General features: G+C 43.7%; 1 protein-coding gene across 5 annotated transcripts in view; it reads right to left on the bottom strand.

Annotated features, from left to right (window-relative positions):
* The window catches only part of MRRF (mitochondrial ribosome recycling factor), a 57,658-nt gene continuing 38,499 nt past the window's right edge, over positions 1–19,159 (bottom strand). For 3 of the 5 annotated variants that reach the window (XR_013353722.1, XR_013353724.1, XR_013353723.1), the window contains 3 exons: positions 11,239–11,398; positions 4,255–4,504; positions 1–2,349 (listed from right to left, as the gene is read on the bottom strand). Coding sequence is in view for 2 of the 5 variants with exons in the window: in XM_077850591.1 (XP_077706717.1) it covers positions 2,272–2,349; positions 11,239–11,398 (238 nt within the window). In the remaining 3 variants the exon portion in view is untranslated. The remainder of the gene's footprint in view (positions 2,350–4,254; positions 4,505–11,238; positions 11,399–19,159) is intronic. The other 2 variants (XM_077850591.1, XM_077850592.1) reach the window with 1 other exon arrangement.

The raw sequence follows: 19,159 nt of genomic DNA, 5'->3' as shown, positions 1-19,159 counted from the left end.
TTTGCTGAGCCGTCTGGCTGCCCTGGGCTCGAGGTTTTCCTTTATTCATTTATCATGATATACAGCTTTGGCCAACATACACACAGGAGAGAAATTATTGACATGTGGGACCCAAGTACAGAAAATCTTTCATTTTCCATCCCCCTCCCTCCCCGTCTGTTCACCAAATAAGTTTTTGTTTATTTAAAGACTACAGAGGATTTGGCTGTTAAGAACCAAATGCCTTTGGAGTGGAGTTACAACATAATTTATCATTTCCTCTGTTTATTAAAAAATCCTGCATCTTTGAGAAGTACATTTGCTGTGAGTGGGGGATTTCGGCCACTCACAAAAGACAATTGCAATGCCCCGCCATGTGGTTTACTCCAAAAAAGGGTCCTTGATTGCTGTTTCTATCCCTGTTCTACCCCCAGCTGACTTCCAATCCTGTGATGGCACTCAGGGCTGGGGTTGGACTGAGGACAGGTAAGCAGGCCAGGAGACTATGTTAGCTTCTTTCATTTTTTACCTGACTCTGACCCTGAACCCCCACCGGCTGTGCACAGTGTGCTCCATCAGCACCAGCAGAGGGAGAAGAGCAGACCTCCCACAAGGGGCAGGATCTCAGAGGAGTCAGACAGCAGGAAGTCTGGATGCTGCTTCGAGGGAGTTGCAGCCAGGCCTGGTGGCTGCCCGAGTAGGTTCCTCTCTAAAAGCAGCCATCTGGCAGAACTGGAATGAACTTCCTACCTTCCACCCGGAACATTTTGGATAATGACTTAGTCTAGTGTGCCATGCACCCCTCAAAGACAGACTTGGTCTAGTGTGCCATGTACCCCTCATATCTTATCTATTTTACATGTCTACCCAGCATGCAGCACCGTACCTGACATACAGTGGGTGCTCACTAGATGTTTATGCAGGCTGCAGGATGCATTGGGCAGAGCACAGGCTTTAGATCAGGCCTCAGTTTGAATCCCAGCTCTGCCACTTGCGAGCTATGTCACCCTGAGCAAGAAATCTGACCTCTCTTGAGCTCCTCCCTCTCTGTAAAATGAGTCTGACCATGCATAACGAAACATTTTATCACTTACTAGGCTTGTCACTTTGGGGAAGTTATCTCATGATGTCAAGTCTGTTTTCCTATTTGTAAAATGAAGATAATATACATCTCACAGCTTACCATGAAGATTAAAGATACTGCCTAGAACTGTACCTAGCTGTATTACGGCTATAGGATAGCTACATTATGAATGAAAGAAAAGAAAGAGGTAATTACTAAAGAAAAGGTAATTACTAAAGAAAAAAACCATACTTAACCAAAAGATAAGCCACAACAAACCAGTCCTCTGTCAATAATAGGCGGGCCCTGGGGAAAGGCAAGATTGGAAAGTGACAGAGTGATGGTACTATGATGGAAAGAAAAGAAAAGCAGTCAGCATTGTTGAGTGGCTACTTCGTTCAATTCATTCACAACATATCTGAATGCCTACTGTGTTCCAGGCATTATATCAAGTCCTGAGGAAAGTGAAGCTCTATGGACTAATTATCAAAAAGAATACTGAAGGTTCCGCTAAAAAGCAGTGGACAGCGCTAAGAGCCGACAACAGGTGTTGTAGGCTGGGGAAGACGGAAGTAGGTGATACCCAAGCTGAGACCCGAGGGACGAACAGGACTGGCCAGGTAGGTCAGCAGTGGCAGGATGGTCCAGGCAGAGGAAAGGGCAGGTGTGACAATGAGTCCAGGCAAACGTATTGTCTGGTGGCTTGATACACAGGTCCTTAGAGAATGTTAATCCAGATGGACCACTCCTTTGTGGTGGTTATTTTTTCCAATTTATTTTAATTTTACTGTTAGGTAAAAATGGGCCTGTAGCAAAGGGATCCAGTTGCAGGTGAAGGCCCAAATCAGCCCAGAGATCAAAGTTGGGGACAGGGCCCAAATGATTGAAAAGGCAGCTCCTGAGATGAGAAACATAAGGTGCTGAGCCTGCCAGTGGTCCTGATCGCTTGGCAATGTCAGGATCAGGGCAAATACCCTGAGTAGAGGCCATCCACTGGCAGCAGGGACTCCTGGAGGCCCACCCAGGCAGAAGGCCAAAGCAGAATGGGTTGGGCAGGGAGCAGGAAGAAGAGAATGAACAAGTCTGGGTGTCCCTCTAGAAGGTTGAGCCACACAGTGACAACTGCATGATGACAGCCTTCGGCGTGGACAGGGAAGAGAGGCACCAACTTGCCATCCACGGGATCCAAAGAAACCAGGCTCTGGAGTACCGCTGCACCAGGTGGACTCTCATCCAAGGAGTTCTTTGGTCTTCACTGCCAGATGCCTGTCCAGCTCTGCAACTGTATCGTCAGCCATCTGGCTGATCTGTGGGGACACAAAAGGAGACGGCTCGAGAATAGCCTGGGACAGGGCAGGGGAACAAGCATTCCAAAATTATGTACAAGTTATTTGGGAAACAGCAATGGTGACAAAAGCTCACACTGTTTAGTCCCAGCCAGGCACTGTGCCAAGAACTTTATATACTGCCTCGTAACAGCAGCCCCATGAAATCCTGTCATTATCCTCATTTTGCAGATGAGGAACCTGAGGCAGTTGGGTCACCTGTCAGGACACATAGCTGCAAGTAACAATTACAAAATTTAATCCCCAGTAGTCTGATTTCATAGCCCCAAATTCTTAATTCTTATTACAGGAATACAGAGAAGCCGGCCTTATCGGTCACTAATGACTCTAGAATTTCCTCCACCTCAGACACCATGCTGTATAAAGGCCTCGTACTAATTGATAAGACTACTAAGATCCCAATAATTAAGCAGGAAAAAAAATATTGAACAAAAGAGTACATCTGGTTAACAAACATGGAAAATTCAACAGACACTAAGGAATGCAAATTAAAACATATATAATTCACAGTTATTGTAGTTAACAAAATCTGATGTTGTAGCTTTTAATTACAGTATTCAATGCCAGAAAGCTATGGTAAAATGGATGAGCTCATATATCAATGATAGGAATTCAAATCAATGCAAATGTCCACACCGGTTTTTAACTCCTAAATTCTCTCAACGGGGAAATTACCACATGGATGGAATCTGAAAAAATTTTTCTAAAGTTCCATATGCAAAAATATTTATCTAGGCTTTATAGTTAAAGATTTATTTATTTTTAGAGAGTGGGGAGGGGCAAAAGAGAGAGAGAGTCTCAAGGAGACTTGACACCAAGCAAGGAGTCTGATGTAGGGCTCAATCTTACAACCCTGAGATCACCACCCAAGCCAAAAACCCATCACCACCAGAGCTAAAACGAAGAGCTTAATGCTTAACTGACCGCACCACCCAGGTGCCCCCATCCAGGCTTTATTTTTAATAATGAAAAATCAGAAAATCTAAAGTGATATAACACAGAAGTACTTGAATACATATAGCCATTAAAAATGGTTGAGATTATCCACTTCTTATGGAAAGGGTTCAAATATGAGTAACATTCTAGTACATATTTCTTTTCTTTTTTTTTCTAGTACATATTTCTGAAATGTTTGAAAGTTTATAACAAGTATGGATTGCTTTTGTAATCAGATAAACAGAAATAATGTTTCAAGATATTCTTTATAATACCATGGGAAAATGCTCATGTTACCTTTAGAGTTAAAGAAAAAGCCAGATCTCAAATATATTACAAAAAATGCTTATTTCTTAAAAATGGAAGGAAACATCTTATAGAAGACCTAGTGTAGGGCAGCCTGGGTGGCTCAGTGGTTTAGTGCTGCCTTCAGCCCAGGGCGTGATCCTGGAGACCCGGGATCGAGTCCCGCGTGAGACTCCCTGCATGGAGCCTGCTTCTCCCTCTGCCAGTGTCTCTGCCTATGTCTCTCACGGATAAATTAAAAAAAAAAAAAAAAAAAAAAAAAAAAAGACCTAGTGTATAGCAAATGCTCACAAAATATTTACTAAATGAATAATAAAGGTTTTCTGTACTTTTCTATATCTTCCAAATTTTCAAAAATAAACATGTATTAAGAATGAGAAACAAAACACAATACAATTTAGTAAGTGTTACAGCTCCCCCCCCCCAAGTCTAAAAGGGACCTAAGACAGGAAGCCTTCAAGGATGGGCCCAGGATCTGTGTGCTCAGCCGCATGACGGCTGTCTTACATATTTGCAGACCACAGGCCTTAGCCAAGAACTAGGAACGAAACGCACTGGAAAGGAGAAAGGCTAAAGAGGATTTGGAGCAATTGGCCCCAGGCAGGGATACAAACAGGCTCTCACCATAGCAACAGCTGCACTTTTTGTAGCTGGAGGAAGCAGTGTCAGGGGCTGCTGGGCATGCTGGCAGAGCGGCTGCACTCAGAATGGCTGCTTGATCCCTCTTCACTCAGCCACATACTCTTCAGATCCTGCTGCCCCCGCCCGGAATAGTTGCCTTGCATGCAGGGTGGCATGATGCCCAGCAGCACTCACTCCAGCGCCTGGAAGCTGGCAGCCTGGGGCAGCCAGGAACAAGTGCCAGAAGCCTATTCTGAAAAAATGTCACCAGGGCAATTTGGGAACAGGAATGAGGACTGGGGGAGAAAGAGTACCAGGGGTAACACTGTGATAATATGGGAGCCCGGTTAAATTCTCAGTGGATGACAATGTGCAAGTCACTGAATCTCAGTTACCTCATCTATCAAATGGGGATGCTGGTCCCTTCCTCAGAGAGTAGTTGTGTGGGTTAAAAGCATTCATGAATATGCAAGCACAGTTTAAACTGGTTATTTGCTATGCAAATGCTGCTTGTGCTACTCTGATTTTTATTATCACTTCCTGACTTCTTTTCAAATTAATCAATTAATGAAAATATTTACTAACTTTCTACCAAATTATAGGCACAAAGTGCCCTTGAGGACAGTCTGCCTGTAAGTTCATCTTTTTCATCTTTATCAGACTTCTTAAAATAATGATGATTAACATGGGGTGCCTGCCTGGGTGGCTTAGTCAGTTGAACACCCGACTCTTGATTTTGGCTCAGGTCATAATCTCAGGGTCGTGGGATGGAGCTCCAAGTCAGGCTCCCTATTCGGGGAGTCTGCTTGAGATTCTCTCTCTTCCTCTCCTTCTGCCCTTCCCCCTGCTTGGACATTCTCTCTCCCTCTCTCTAAAATAAATAAATAAATAAATAAATAAATAAATAATCTTAAAAAAAATAATGATGATTAACAACAATGACAACAGCACCAGCAACAGTTCCCTCTTACCTAGTATTACTACATGCCAGACACTGAGCTAAAAACTTTATATGACTTATTTCACACTTTCTTCAAAACATATGAAATGCTATTATGCCCCTTTAAAACACTGAATATTTAACCATTTATCCTGACAGTTGCACAGTCGTTCATGGCATGCAAAGGGGTTTTGTCCTCTGTTATTTCACTCAAATCCAACAATTACACGTAACTTCTATAAGGCAGGTGAGAACAGGTATTATCTCCATTTTACAGAAGAGTAAACCAAGGCATAAAATGTTAACTAACCTGCCCAAAATCACATTAAAAAGTCAGTAGTGTGACTGAGCCAGGAACTTACCCACCCTGATTGCCTTTGATGAGTCCCCAGCACCTGGCCTGGTCCTTCCTCACTCCAGTCAAGCTGTGTGAGTCACTCCAACAATCAATCCCAGCCCCACATTCATAGTCAGAAGGGCGGAGAAAGGAATGGGACAGACACATACTGAGGACTGGCAAGCATGTCAGTCACTTTTCAGTATGTGTGTCACTTGGTCCTCTCACCAAACCTGTGAGATGAGCACCCCTCTTCCCACTTTATAGATGAGGAGACAAGCTCAAAAAAGTGAAGCTATTTGCTGACCCTAGCAGCGGAGAAGTGAAAGAGCTGGGAATTTGAACCAGTCAGGCCTCCCGCCACAGCAAGAGCCCTTTCCATTTTAATCTGCTGCCTCATAAAGACCATATCAATGGCTGTGGCACCAGCAGCAGCAGCAGCAGCAACGTCACATTTGCTCCCTTCTGGTTCAGGAAAGTGAAAGGAGGAGACGGGAAAGGGGAAGGCAGGCGCACACAATGCATGGCTGGGGCAGGTAGGTGGCAAGTCATCCTCCCCAAAGCCTGGCTCAGAACACCCAGTGCCTCACCCACCCCAGCCTCCCCGCCTGCTTGCCTGCCCACTAGGAGCCCTTCCCTCCTTCTGCCCATTAGCACCCAGCTTCACTTCAGAGCAGCAATTTCTCAGAAAAAGGCGGCAGTGAAAGGATCTTGGCCAGCTTTACTGGTGATTTCTGCCAAGCGCTTTAATGCTCAGCAGGCCCATTTATAGCAAACTGAAGCAAAGGTGAAACAGCAGGTTGGCAGATGTCAGAGTCCCGAGCGGGTAGGCCTCGGTCCTTCTTCTGCAGAGCTGGCCTGGGCAGCTGGGTGGGGAAGTTGGTGGGTAGGGGTGGGTGAGGATCAGATGTGGTTATAGGCATGCAACCTACAACTTGATCCCTTCATTTTTATACACCAAAGAAACATTTGTATAATGTTTATAATACAGCTTTTAAAAAAAAATCTGACCTCAAAAGAATTTTGGAATGTAAAAAAAAATCCCATAAAGAATAATATTTAAATTGTTCATAATCCCATTGCTGAAATGACCACTATTAATATTCTCAAGTGGATACGCTGCCAATCTTTTTTTTTTTTAAGATTTTATTTTAAGTAATCTCTACAACCAATGTGGGGCTCGAACTCACAACCCCAAGATCAAGAGCTTCATGCTCTACCGACTAAGCCAGCTAGGCGCTCCAAACTAAGCTGCCAATCCTTTCATGTACATGAAGATTTTCATTATAAAAATGGAATCATATTATTATACTGTTATGTAACCTACCTTAAAAAAATAAATTCCAAAAGAAACTTATTTCTGCAATATATTTTTTAAAAAGATCTATTTGAAAGAGAGCGAGCTGTGGGGAGGTGCAGAGGGAGAAGGAGAGAGTCTTAAGCAGGCTCCACACTGGGTGTAGAACCCAACTTGGTGCTCAATCTCCAGACCCTCACATTACAACCTGAGCCAAAATCAAGAATCAGACGCTTAATTGACTGTTCCACCCACGTGCCCCTGCAAAATGTTTTTATAACTGTCTCTATATAGAGATTCCAGTAAATGGATGTAGAAGAATTTATGTTCCCACTGTCAGAAATTTAGACAGTTTCTAATTTTCAACTATTATGTATATAATACATTAACAGATAATAGGTAAGATTCTTGACAATTTATTTTGAATAAATTCTTTAGCCACTGAGTCAGAAATGTATGGAATTTGGTATATACTGCTATATTATCCTTTTGAAAGGTTGTATAGAGTTATATAAAAAATAACTGAATATTTTTTGTGGAGTATAGAAGTAAAGACAAATCTTCCAAGATAAGCATCATTTCAAACTCACATTAAAAATTCTGGGTTCAAGGGATGCCTAGGTGGCTCAGTCAGGTAAGCATCTGCCTTCAGCTCAGGTCATGATGCCAGGGTCCTGGGATGGAGCCTCACATCGGACTCCCTATATATTGGGTTCCCTGATCAGTGGAGAGTCTGCTTCTCCCTTTCTCTCTCCCTTTGCCTCTCCCCCTGCTCATGCTCACTCTCGCTCTCTCTCAAGTAAATAAATAAAATCTTAAAAAAAATTTCTGAGTTCAAATGTTAGGGATTAGAAAAGGCAAAATTAAAAAACAAAAACAAAAACATCATACATTCTGAAACCCCTGTGAGTGATTTAGGCAGCACATACCAAGAATCTTAAGAATATGTATTCCCAATGTGCAATAATTCCACAGTTTGGACTTTATCCCAGGGAAATCATCTTAACAAAAATTTATGTATAAAAATATTCACTGCAACCTTATTTATAACAAAAAAGTTTAAACAAACAAAATGTCCAACAAGAGGCCTATGAAAGTGAATTATGGTATAACCACAAGACGGACTATTCTCTAACCATCAGAAATGGCTGTTTACAGACAGTTTTTTAAGACACGAGAAAATGCTAATGGTTTAATCCTAAACAGAAAATAAAAAGCTGAGTACAGAACCATATGCATACTACATATCCTCAGATACGTTACAAACTAGGTAGTTAAAAAAAAAAAAAAAAGAGGGAAAGCACAAATACTCCAAAATATTAACAGCAGTTGCTTCTGCAATGTGGGCTTATGGTGTGAACTTTTCCCCATTTTTTTTTTTTTAAAACAGTCTTCTGAACTCTCCCTGTTTTCTACAGTGAGCATACATTACTTTGATAATCAGGAACAAAGTAAACAAATAAATTTTTAAAAACCTTGATAAAACAACAATCAACCCCCTGCCTTGCTTATTTTAAAAATGAAAACAAAAACCACAGACCCAAAACTCCAGCTCAGTGCCTCCTGGCAGGAAAAAAGGACAAAATAAAGTGTGCACAAGTCTGTCTCCTAAAGATTTTCTTACTCCACTTATGATAGATAATAAAGGCACTTATTAACACTAATGGTAAGAACTCATGTTTAAATGAGAATATCTTAATAAAGATTACTGCACAGGATATGTTACGTACATACACTGTGATCTTTTATTTTGTAGTATTACGCATGCCATCACGGAGAAAATGTGCAGATCTGCACTAGAATGTTAACAATGATCATCTCTGGGTGATGAAATTTCAATTACTTTCTTCTTCATTAAAAAAAATATTATACTACCATGCATAGCTTAGTATCAGAAAAAACTAATAGTCATTTTCATTTCGAAAGATAATAATAATAGCAATAAGCATAGAAGAAACAAATCTAATCTGAAAAGGAAGGTGAAAAGCCAGGTGCTAATGTGAAAGCTTCTAGCAATGTCTTTGTCAGTGTGTTTGATCAAGGGTATACCGGTTATCTGATCATTCTTCCCTCTTCAGCGTACATGGACATGGGCTCTGGTCCCTGACGCAGAGGCCCAGTCTTGCTGAGTGAGAAGTGCCTGGCACGTTCCTGAGGTCCAAGGGTTGACTGTGAGGAAGCAAGGAACAGGTCAAGGGTGGACTGCAGAGATGGAATATCCTGGGGAGATGACCACCTGGGACCAAGGACAGACTCCTACAAGGCCTGACTAGTGCTCAGAAAAGACCAGCCTCATCTAGGAACCTCTTTTAGCTGATGCAGGGAAAGAAGAGGCCACAATGAAGGCAGGAAGGGAGCTCTGAGGGTCAGGCGGGGCCAGGTGTCAGATACTCTAATGGTGTAGAACTCTAGCATGTCTACAGCAATCTTTTAAGCTAGGAATTACAAACCCTTTTTTACAGAACAAGCAGACTTCAAGCAGTCAGGTAGCATCCCCCAAGGTCACAGGACATCAAGTGCAGAACCACCTTGATGCAACTCTGGTAACATCACAGGGATACACCATTAGGCTTCTAGGTTATTAATTACCATCTGTGTTGGCTTTTGCAGAATTATCTGGGAGCTTTTTAAAAATATACATTCCTGGGGAAACCTACTAAAACTCAGTGAATGAGGAGCAGAGCCCAGGCATCCTAAATGTTTTCCTGGGTGATTGCTAGGGCTGGCCTACAACTGTCATTCTAACTGCTGGTCCAAGAGAAGGGAGCGGTTAGTCAATTTACGGCCTTCTCCAGATGTCTCCCTAACAGCGCTCATGCTCCTTGCCTCCAGCCTCTAGCCTCCTTACTCCCCATCCTGCCCACATTCATGTTTAATCTTCCTAAAAAATTTGAATGCAGAAGCTTTGGGTAAGCCTTTAATTTCATGCTAAATATCATTCTACCTCCTAAGTACTGCTAAATTCATCTTCCTATCTTAATTCCACTGGTACCACTCAGGTTCAAGCCACCATTTCCTGGATGGATTTCTGCAACAGCCTCCCTGGCCTCCCGGCCTCCACAACCTGTTTTCTACCCAGCCAACACAGTCATCTCTCATGAACACAGATGTGATCTCCCCAGTCTGGAAAAAAGTCTTTCCAGGGAGTTAATGTATCAGAATCACCTGGGGAGAATCTAAAAATAATCTGTAGGCCCCACACCAGACTCACTGACTCAATCTCTGGGTATGGAGCCACAGAAACCTGTATTTTTATAAGATCCTTAAGTGATTGTGATGCTGTGGTAGATTTGATTACTGTTCAACAAATATTCACACCCTCCCCTAGACTTCCACAAACATATATATTTCCCTGTGCTGGTGACACTGGGCTTGGCCCATATGATTTGCTTGGCCAGTGGGATGTGCCAAGAGCAGGTGCTTCAAATGTCTTTGAATGGTTGGGCTTAATCTGTTGGCATCTGCTGTTGAAAGGTGTCCTAGGAAGCCTGTTGACTCCAGAAGATTGAGGGACAGAGATAGCAGATCTGAACCCAATCCAACATTTAGAGCAGACCCACTGAGCCCAGCCTAGAACAGTGACTCCCCAGCTGAGCCACAGAAATGAGACTAAGAAATAAAGGCTGATACTGTAGATCACTGAGTTTTGAGGTGGTCACAGCATTACTGTGCCCACAGATGACTGACAGACCTGCATAGCCAGCATGGGAGTGTCTGGACAGGCTGGAGTCCAAGCTGCTCAGCCTGGTTTTCAAGCCCTGCTATGAATTAGCTGCCACATCCATCCGCTCCCAAGCCTCAGCCAGTGTTCACACTACAATTACCCACCTGCATACATTCTTTTACACAGTACCTTTGCCCGTGTTATTCTACCCACCCCCATCCTTCACTATCTTATAGCACTTTGTTCAAGTGCCACTACTCAGTGCAGTAAGAACACTGCTAAGTCCTCACTCAGAGTCCAGCACTCAGAAGAGCAACCCCCCCAACCCACACACACACACACACACACACACACACACACACACGTGCGCGCGCGAGAGAGCATTTGCATCCAGGCTCTGAAGTTAGTCTGCCTGCGTTGGGATCCATTTCTAACTGACCAGCAGTGTGACTTGGAGCAAGTTAGTTAGCTTCTCTGAACCTCATTCTCCTCACAACTTTGTAGCGACAAGGATACATGAAATGATAGAAAGCATTCAGCACGGAGTCTGGAGCCCAGCAGAGTAGAGTCCATGGCATCGTCCCTTCCTCCATGTTCCGATGGCTAAGCCCAGAAACAGAGGCTCAGTCAATCCTGATCGTGCCAAGGAAAGAGTCAGGGGTATTCTGTTGTACTCTCCCTCTCTTCAGACATGAACAAGTGGTTCCCTGGGTCAGACACATACGTACCACAGATGCTGGCAACAGTACCTGTTTTTCTATGAGCCTAATGGTGTCCTCCGAGACCTTGTCCTTTGATTTCTTCAGCTTATTCATTGCATTGGTACGAACCTTCCGTAAAGAATCCTTGGCCTTGTTGGTGTTCTGTTTGGCCAGTTTCACCATCATTTCCCTGTGCTCCCTCGTTACTCTGATAAAACAAAACAAAAAAATATTCAATAAAATCATCCTATACGTGAGCTGCTGGCCGAGAATTTAACATCACTGTGTCTACTTGCTCAGCAGGGAGTAGCTTTGCTCTCTGTCAATGGTGATCTTGACGTTCCCAAACGATGCCCACAGGTGTGCTCAGGGCTAAGTAAGTTCCTGGTGAGGGAGGTGAGGACTGCTTAAAAGCTTGAGTCAGGGCATCCTGGCCACACCATTACTGTATGCATAACTGACTTGTCTCGTCAGAGTCCCCATACAGAGGAGACAGTGTACATCAACTGTTTAGCGCTGACTATGGTCCATGTTAAGTGCTCAATGCTGACAGGCAGCAATTGTTAGCTTTAACTCTATAACCATTCTCTCCCACTAAAGATGTAGCACAAATGAGCACATGAGGCTATAGAAAGCGCGCCAATAAATCTCTAAATCACCCAGGACTCCTGGGTGGCTCAGTGGTTGAGTGTCTGCCTTCAGCTCAGGTCGTGATCCCGGGGTCCTGGGATCCAGTCTTGCATCAGGGTCTCCACAGGGAGCCTGCTTCTCCCTCTGCCTGTGTCTCTGCCCCTCTCTGTGTGTCTCTTTCATGAATAAATTTTTAAAATCTTAAAAAAAAAAAGCAGTATCTTTCATTAAAAAAAAAAATCTCTAAGTCACCCAAAATAAGTAGCTATCCTCAGAATCTTACTAATTATTATAGTAAACTACTTATGAATAGCCTCAAAACTGACCAAGATGCAACATGAGCCCTAACACATGAGAACCGCCACGTCAGTTAACTTCCACAAAGAAGCCATGGGAGGGTCTGGCACATGTGAGTACTTGGAGGGCCTGCTACAAACCCCTGGCACAGGCACTTTATAAGCTGGCTCTTACAACTACACAAGGCACTTATTATTATTCTTATTTTACATTTACTCATCACAACGACCCAGCAAAGTCGCCCCGCATGCACGTTTGTTCTACCTTTGTTTCCTTGTCCTCTAGATAATGAGGACCTACTTACCTATCACAACCAGGGGTGGGCGTGAGGGTAACACAGTGAACACTGACCAACTGACCTTTGTTCTGCTCTTAGGGAGCTCAGTCAGGGAGAGAGGCAAGGAAGGAGACACAATGAGTGTGGGAAGGGAAGCAGAGAAGTACAAGGTGTCACAGGAGCACTAAAGCAGCTACATGGACTCATCAGCAACTGTCCGAGTTGGGGCAGGGGGCAAGAAAGGGGAGACCCTCCTGAAGAAATAATCTCTAAATGGGGTAGTCTTCAGGTCACTTACTAGTGGTTTGGTTCTTACTCCTTCCAGTAGAAAGATATTTTCCCTATTGGCTCTAAAGTTTGGTGTGGTACCACAATTCGCTTTGGTCAATGAAATGTGAGCAGAAATGGGGGTGTCACCTCAGGGCAGGAGTGCTAGGAGCTAGTGTGTGCTACCCCACATTTGCTTCTGTTGGCTGCAATACAAGTGGATACAGAGCTCCTCCCATCAGCTTGGGTCCCAGAGTGACCATGATAAACAGCGCCCATCACACAGCCTGAGCAAGAAGCGGATTTCTGTGATAAGCCATGGAGACTCTGGGGTTGCCTGTTACTGCAGCACAGCCCATCCTGTCCTGACTAATACGCACACTAGGATCTGAAGAACAAATGTAGGTTGCCTGAGCTGGCATGGCAAGGAGGGCTTCCAGGAGGAAGAAAGAGCACATACAAAGGCTTTAAGCCGCAAAGAGACCATGTTGCATCCAAGGAGTTACTGCAGGACAGATAACAAGAGAGTAACAAGAAAAGAAGCTGGAAATCCATATCATGGAGGTTCTTGCAAGAACATGAGCCCCATTTTACAGATGAAGAAAATGAGGCCCAAGAAGTTTGGGGCCAAACCCAGGCTGACCTGTCTCAAATGCCAACAGTCTTAGTAAGACAAAATTCCTCGGCTCCTTGGGTCCTGAAATAGACATCACTGGATTACGGTTCTTGACCGTAATCAGTGTGGTTCTTGCTTGGTAAGGACGAGCAAGTTCTAGGTATATGTTCCATGTGAAACAGTGACAAACAGGTGTTAAAGATTTAGTGGCATCTACCTGCTATTCTTCTCTCCGCCAAGATGAGAAAAAAAAAAAAAATCAAAGAATTTTGAGGGAAGATGAGCTCTGAAGACAAAGCAGATGTCTGCATTATAAATCAGTCCTTCTGGATTCAGTTATTTGAAGGTATTCTCAAAATAGAAATAATCCTGATTACTGCCATTATTAAGCCTGTCTATGCCAGGTGAGTACTGTAAGTACAGTACCTCACAGACCCCCGCAACAACTTTTCCAGCTAGATTCTCATCCCCCTCCCATTTTCCAATGAGGAAATTGAGGCGCACAGATGTTGAGTAACTTGCCCATGGGCTTGAGTGACAGGACAGGGATTCAAATCCAGATCTCTCTGGCCTACATGCTTTCCACTGCTCTGTGCTGCCCACCCCTTGCAATCTATTTCAAATAAATTATGCACTGCTGCCATCACTTCTGCTTTCAGGCAGAAAGCTTTTCAAAGTCAGTAATATGAATCTTGGGACTGAAAAGGACAAAACCACCATGTCAGGAGTTTAGGGATTTGGATCAGATCTTGTTACTTTTATGGTTTTTAATTCATTGAACAAAAATCAGGCTGACATTTTAGGTCTCTTTTTTGTTCTGCCAAAGCATATGTCAGTATAAGGAAGGAACAGGGAAATTTAAACTTGATCCACTGATTCAAAAAACTTAATCCTGCTGAAATACTAGGAGGGGGAGAAAATTAATGAATCTAAGTCTGTAAGAAACCTCTTAAACTTCTCTAAAGAGAGATATTTCAATCTTTTATTCCATATATAATTTGAAATGGGTATTCCACTGTTTAGACAACCTTTAATAAAATAAAAAATTGACTTTCTTTTCACTACATTGTTATGTTTACACTTTACAGGAAGACAAAACCCGTATTTAAAAAAAAAAAAAACATTTAAATTGGGACTCAAAGAAATCTTAGGAGTAAAAGGCTGTATAAAGAAAATCGTAATATATATAATTTGGCTTTATAACAACATATTATTTTGTATTTACTAATACAAGTGTGACATTAGTATACTATTGACACCAGACAGTTTCCACACATAATAGTATCCAACTATTGACAGTAACAAAAACATTTCAGTTTCAGGATGCAAGGGAGGCAATAATCTAAGGAAATGGAAAGCGGAGTGGGGGGTGGCAGGGGCAGACACAGAGAGGGCTGAGAGGAAGAAAGGAATATGCATGCTGGTTCAGGGTGCTGGGCTGAAAGGTCTCTCAAACACAAGTTCAGAAGTAGTTGGGGTGACAGAAAGGCACTGGTTTCAAGTCAGCCAGGCCTGTTGCATTCTCATATCTATCACTCAGAAGCTGAGTATCCTTGGACAAGTGACTTAATCTCTCTGAGCCTCAGATTCCTCATCTCTAAAATGGAGACAATAAAAACCCTCCCAGGGAGACAGGGAGAAGCAGACACAACATATATAAAGCACCAATAAAAGACAGCAGCATATAGTAGCCTTGAATAAATGATAGCGATTATGAATGTTTTAATCAAATACACTTAATTACTTCCTCATGAAACAATGAGGGCACATCTGTTTTAGAAAAGAATCATACTATATTATGGAAATATTTTAATTCCTTTCCAAACCAGTGATTAATACATCTGATCATCTCCATCTCGCATTCATGGAGTTCTCTGAGCACACGCTAGTTTGTACTCAGGCTTCTGCACTCAGCCGGTTAGTGCTGAGTACTCGCTCTGCACTTGGCGTGCATTCATTCATTCATCAGGCACTGGCTGAGGCTCCTGAGTTCTGTGCCAGATCCCGCGCCAGGCAGAGGAGCTCCGGAGAGAAGGCAGGCCTGGTCCAACTTCCCCAGAGGCTCAGCCCAGCGGTGGAGACAAACTCATCAGCCATTTAACTTAGAAAGAGCCTGAGTGCTGCTAGGACTGAGGGGTGGGCCTTCCACAGGAGGAGCAAGCAGAAGAGTACAACTCATTCTGCCTCTAGATTTGGAATATGCCTTAGAAGCATTCTGGTCCATGGCAGAAGAAAAGAGAGGGCATTTCAGGCAGAAGCACAGTAGGATATCTAGTGGTGGGAAGGCAGAAAGCTGCAAAGGTCAAATTTGTTCTGCAGGCCTGGACTTTTCAAATTCTTCTGTAGCCACAAACTCTGGCTTCAAAGAAAACCAAGGCAGAGGCTCCAATTCTAATGTATAAAACAGATAAAAAGAGAGCTCTTCCAGCTAATGAGGGGAAAGGTACTAGGGGGAAGGCTGGTGCTCTATCCCAGGCCTCCAAAGCTTAGTCTGCTCTGACCCCCTCTACTCCTGGGCCTATCACTAGCTGGCTGAGGGACCTCAAGTAAATCATTTAAACTCCCAGGGCTTTGGTCTTCTCATCTGGAAATAGAAATTAAAATCAAACAAACAAAAACACCCCACCATCTACCTTTTAGAGGTCATGTGAGGATTTCATGAGAGAATACATAGGGTGTACACAGTACAAAAGCCTAGTAGAGAATAAACAATCGGAGAATGTCAGCTGCCTTTGCTGCTGCTGTTTACGTGTTGGCACTCACTGAGGCATCTTCAAATAATGAAGAGTTTATTCTTGGAGGTTTTTATCAACAGAGAAATGACAGGGCAAACAATCAATACTCCAGCAAGATGACTTTTTGAGATCCCACTAGTAATTTAACATCTCATGTACATTTTATAATCTATATGCTCCCAGCATGTAGCCTTGAAATTTTCTCTTTTCAATACTAATTCATTCATTTTGTTTATAGTTTCATGCAATAGCTGTTTACTGGGCACATATTATGTGCCAGCCCCAATGCCAGACATGAGGGATGTAGCATTTACACATAAGAGTTTACTGTCTGGGGATCCCTGGGTGGCGCAGCGGTTTGGCGCCTGCCTTTGGCCCAGGGCGCGATCCTGGAGACCCGGGATCGAATCCCACGTCGGGCTCTCGGTGCATGGGGCCTGCTTCTCTCTGCCTGTGTCTCTGCCTCTCTCTCTCCGTTACTATCATAAATAAATAAATTAAAAAAAAAAAAAAAAAAAAGAGTTTACTGTCTGGTGAGGAAGGCAGTCATTAAACAAACACATGCACAATTAATCAATAAGTTACAGTCGTAATAAGCACAATAAAGACATACAGAGTTCTATGAAAATAATTAGCAGGAGAGGAGAATCTGACCGAGGTCCCCTGGGGCTCCAGGAATGAAATGTGGGAACATTCAAGCTAAGTGACATTTAAATTAAGATGTGTACGAGTATAGGGTCTGGGGGGATCATTCCCACCCTCGGGAATGGTCCGTGTCAAGTAAAGGCATCTTTCCAGATCAGAAAGTGGGTACTGCTCTCTGAGGGACTGAAACAGACCGTGAGGCTGAGGACACAAAGAGTAGAAAGACTATCCCAAGTGTGGAGGCTGGCGAGCCTGGCAAGCTCAAAAGTATGTACACAAGCCCCTCAGTGTCACACTGAGGCTCAGGAGGTCCACTGACAAGTGAACAGACAGGCGCGAGTAGTATATACACACAGTACAACTTCATTCAGCCTTGAAAAGGAAGGAAATCCGACACGCAATAGCATAGATGAATCCTGAAAACATTATGCTAGGTGAGATAACCCACTCAAAAGAACAAATGTGACTCCACTTTATACAAGGTATCTAGGATAGTCAAATTCACAGAGACAGAAAGGAGAATAGCAATTTCCAGGGACTACATGAGGGGTTAAGGGAATGGGAAGTTATTGTTTAATAGGCAGAGACTTCTTTTTTTTTTTTCTCAAAGATTTATTTATTTATTCATGAGAGACACAGAGAGAAAGAGAGAGGCAGAGACATAGGCAGAGGGAGAAGCAGGCTCCTCACAGGGAGCCCGATGCAGGACTCAATCCTGGATCCTAGGATCACGACCTGAGCCGAAGGCAGGCACTGAACTGCTGAGCCACCCAGGCGTCCCATAGACTTCTAGTTTTGCAAAATGAAAAAGGGTTCTGGAGATGGTTACACAACAGTGTAAGTATACTTAATACCACTGAACTACTCATTTTTAAATAATGTTAAGTTTCTTATGTATATCTTACCATGATAAAAAAGTTTAAAAGAGTCCTAGCAGGGGCACCTGGATGGCTCAGTGGTTGAGTGTCTGCCTTTGGGTCAGGTTGTAATCCCGGGGTCCCGGGATCAAGTCTTGCATCAGGCTCTCCACAGGGAGCCTGCTTCTCTCACTGCCTGTGTCTCTGCCTCTCTCTGTGTGTCTCTCATGAATAAATAAATACAATCTTAAAAAAAAAAAAAAAAGAGTCCTAGCAGATTGTTCCTAAGAACAACATGGAGTCCAATGAGTTTGAGTAAGGCCCAGGAAGCATGACCAGATTTGTATTTTGTGTAGACAGCAATGTACAAACGAGATCTAAGCACATGGCGAAAGTTTACCCAAGAGCCTCCAGGCAGGCAGATAGGAAGCCATGGACTAACCCTGTAACAGTTTCTTGGCTGGATGATGAAGACAGCAGCCTTTTCCGCTAGGGTCGGAGAGCCTCCTAGCATAAGGCAGGAGTTTTGGCTGAGCTGGCAGGGTCACACCTTATTTGTACATACTGCACCAGGCAGGTCTTCCAGTAACATCCTGGATGGGGAGCCTTCCTGCAAAATTCCTTGAGCACGTTCCCATGAACAATAAGCAGAGGGCATGCCCTGATGGTAACTCACACAGTAGAGAATCCCCCAAACTGAATGATACTTCCTATTGTTTCAGGGAGAATGGGACACACGTACGAAGCTATTCACCAGGTGTATATCAGAGGAAGCTATGCTCAGCGTGGGCAGTTACAGTAAAGCCCAGTTATGAGATGTCAGACAATCGACTTCAAAAGGAACATTGGTTACTTAGAGGGGACTTCAAAAGGTGGAACAAACATGCTCCAAAGCCAAGGAGACCTAAGTTGGAATCCCCTTGGCTCTGCTACTTTTTAGCTTCAGAATTGTAAGCATGCTACTCAACTTCTCCAAACCGGTTCTTTGTGTATAAAATGGCAGGAAGAATGTTATTATGAGGGCAGAAGCAAGTCTGAGATTACACGGTGGTAGCAAGGGGCTGGCCCGCCTCCAAGTGTGTGCATGACAGGTGCTCACTACAAGGTGGCTACCTTCTTACTCTTACCATAGACAAGATGTGAATGGTGAGGGAGAAAACCATCAGTAGGATTTAGTGGCTTGAGCCTGGGCTGCTGAGTGGATGGTAAGCAGAGAGGGAAAGAAAGAACAGAGGAAAGCAGGCAGTGGGGGCAGTGGGAGCCATGAGTTCTCTAGCAGCTGTGAGGGACAGGCTGAGGGAGAAGGAAGCTGCACTTCCAGGGAACGTCCATCAAAACACATCTCTGACAGCTCCACTGAGACAAACCCCACCACCTCTTCACCGGCTTCTGGGAGACTTCCCCCCAGTAGGAGCATCAGCCCGCAATCAGCAGCAGACACATGCCTGACTTTATTGTTTGTTGGTGGGCGCTGTCCACTGCTTTGGGGCCACTGGCCCCGAAGGAAATGTTTTTGTTTGTGTAGCCCAGCCAGACTTCCTATGCTTATGGGTATAATTTCCCCCTCCCTTCTTTCCTCACCCCTACCACCCCCAGCTCATGAGCCTGTTTTACAGACACTAATGTCTCATAAAGACATCAGGGG

The sequence above is a fragment of the Canis aureus genome, chromosome 16 (genome assembly GCF_053574225.1).
Source record: "Canis aureus isolate CA01 chromosome 16, VMU_Caureus_v.1.0, whole genome shotgun sequence".
In the NCBI taxonomy this organism is placed as follows: domain Eukaryota; kingdom Metazoa; phylum Chordata; class Mammalia; order Carnivora; family Canidae; genus Canis; species Canis aureus.
The sequence above is the reverse complement of the archived record's forward strand: the minus strand, read 5'-3'. Positions and strand labels throughout refer to the sequence as shown.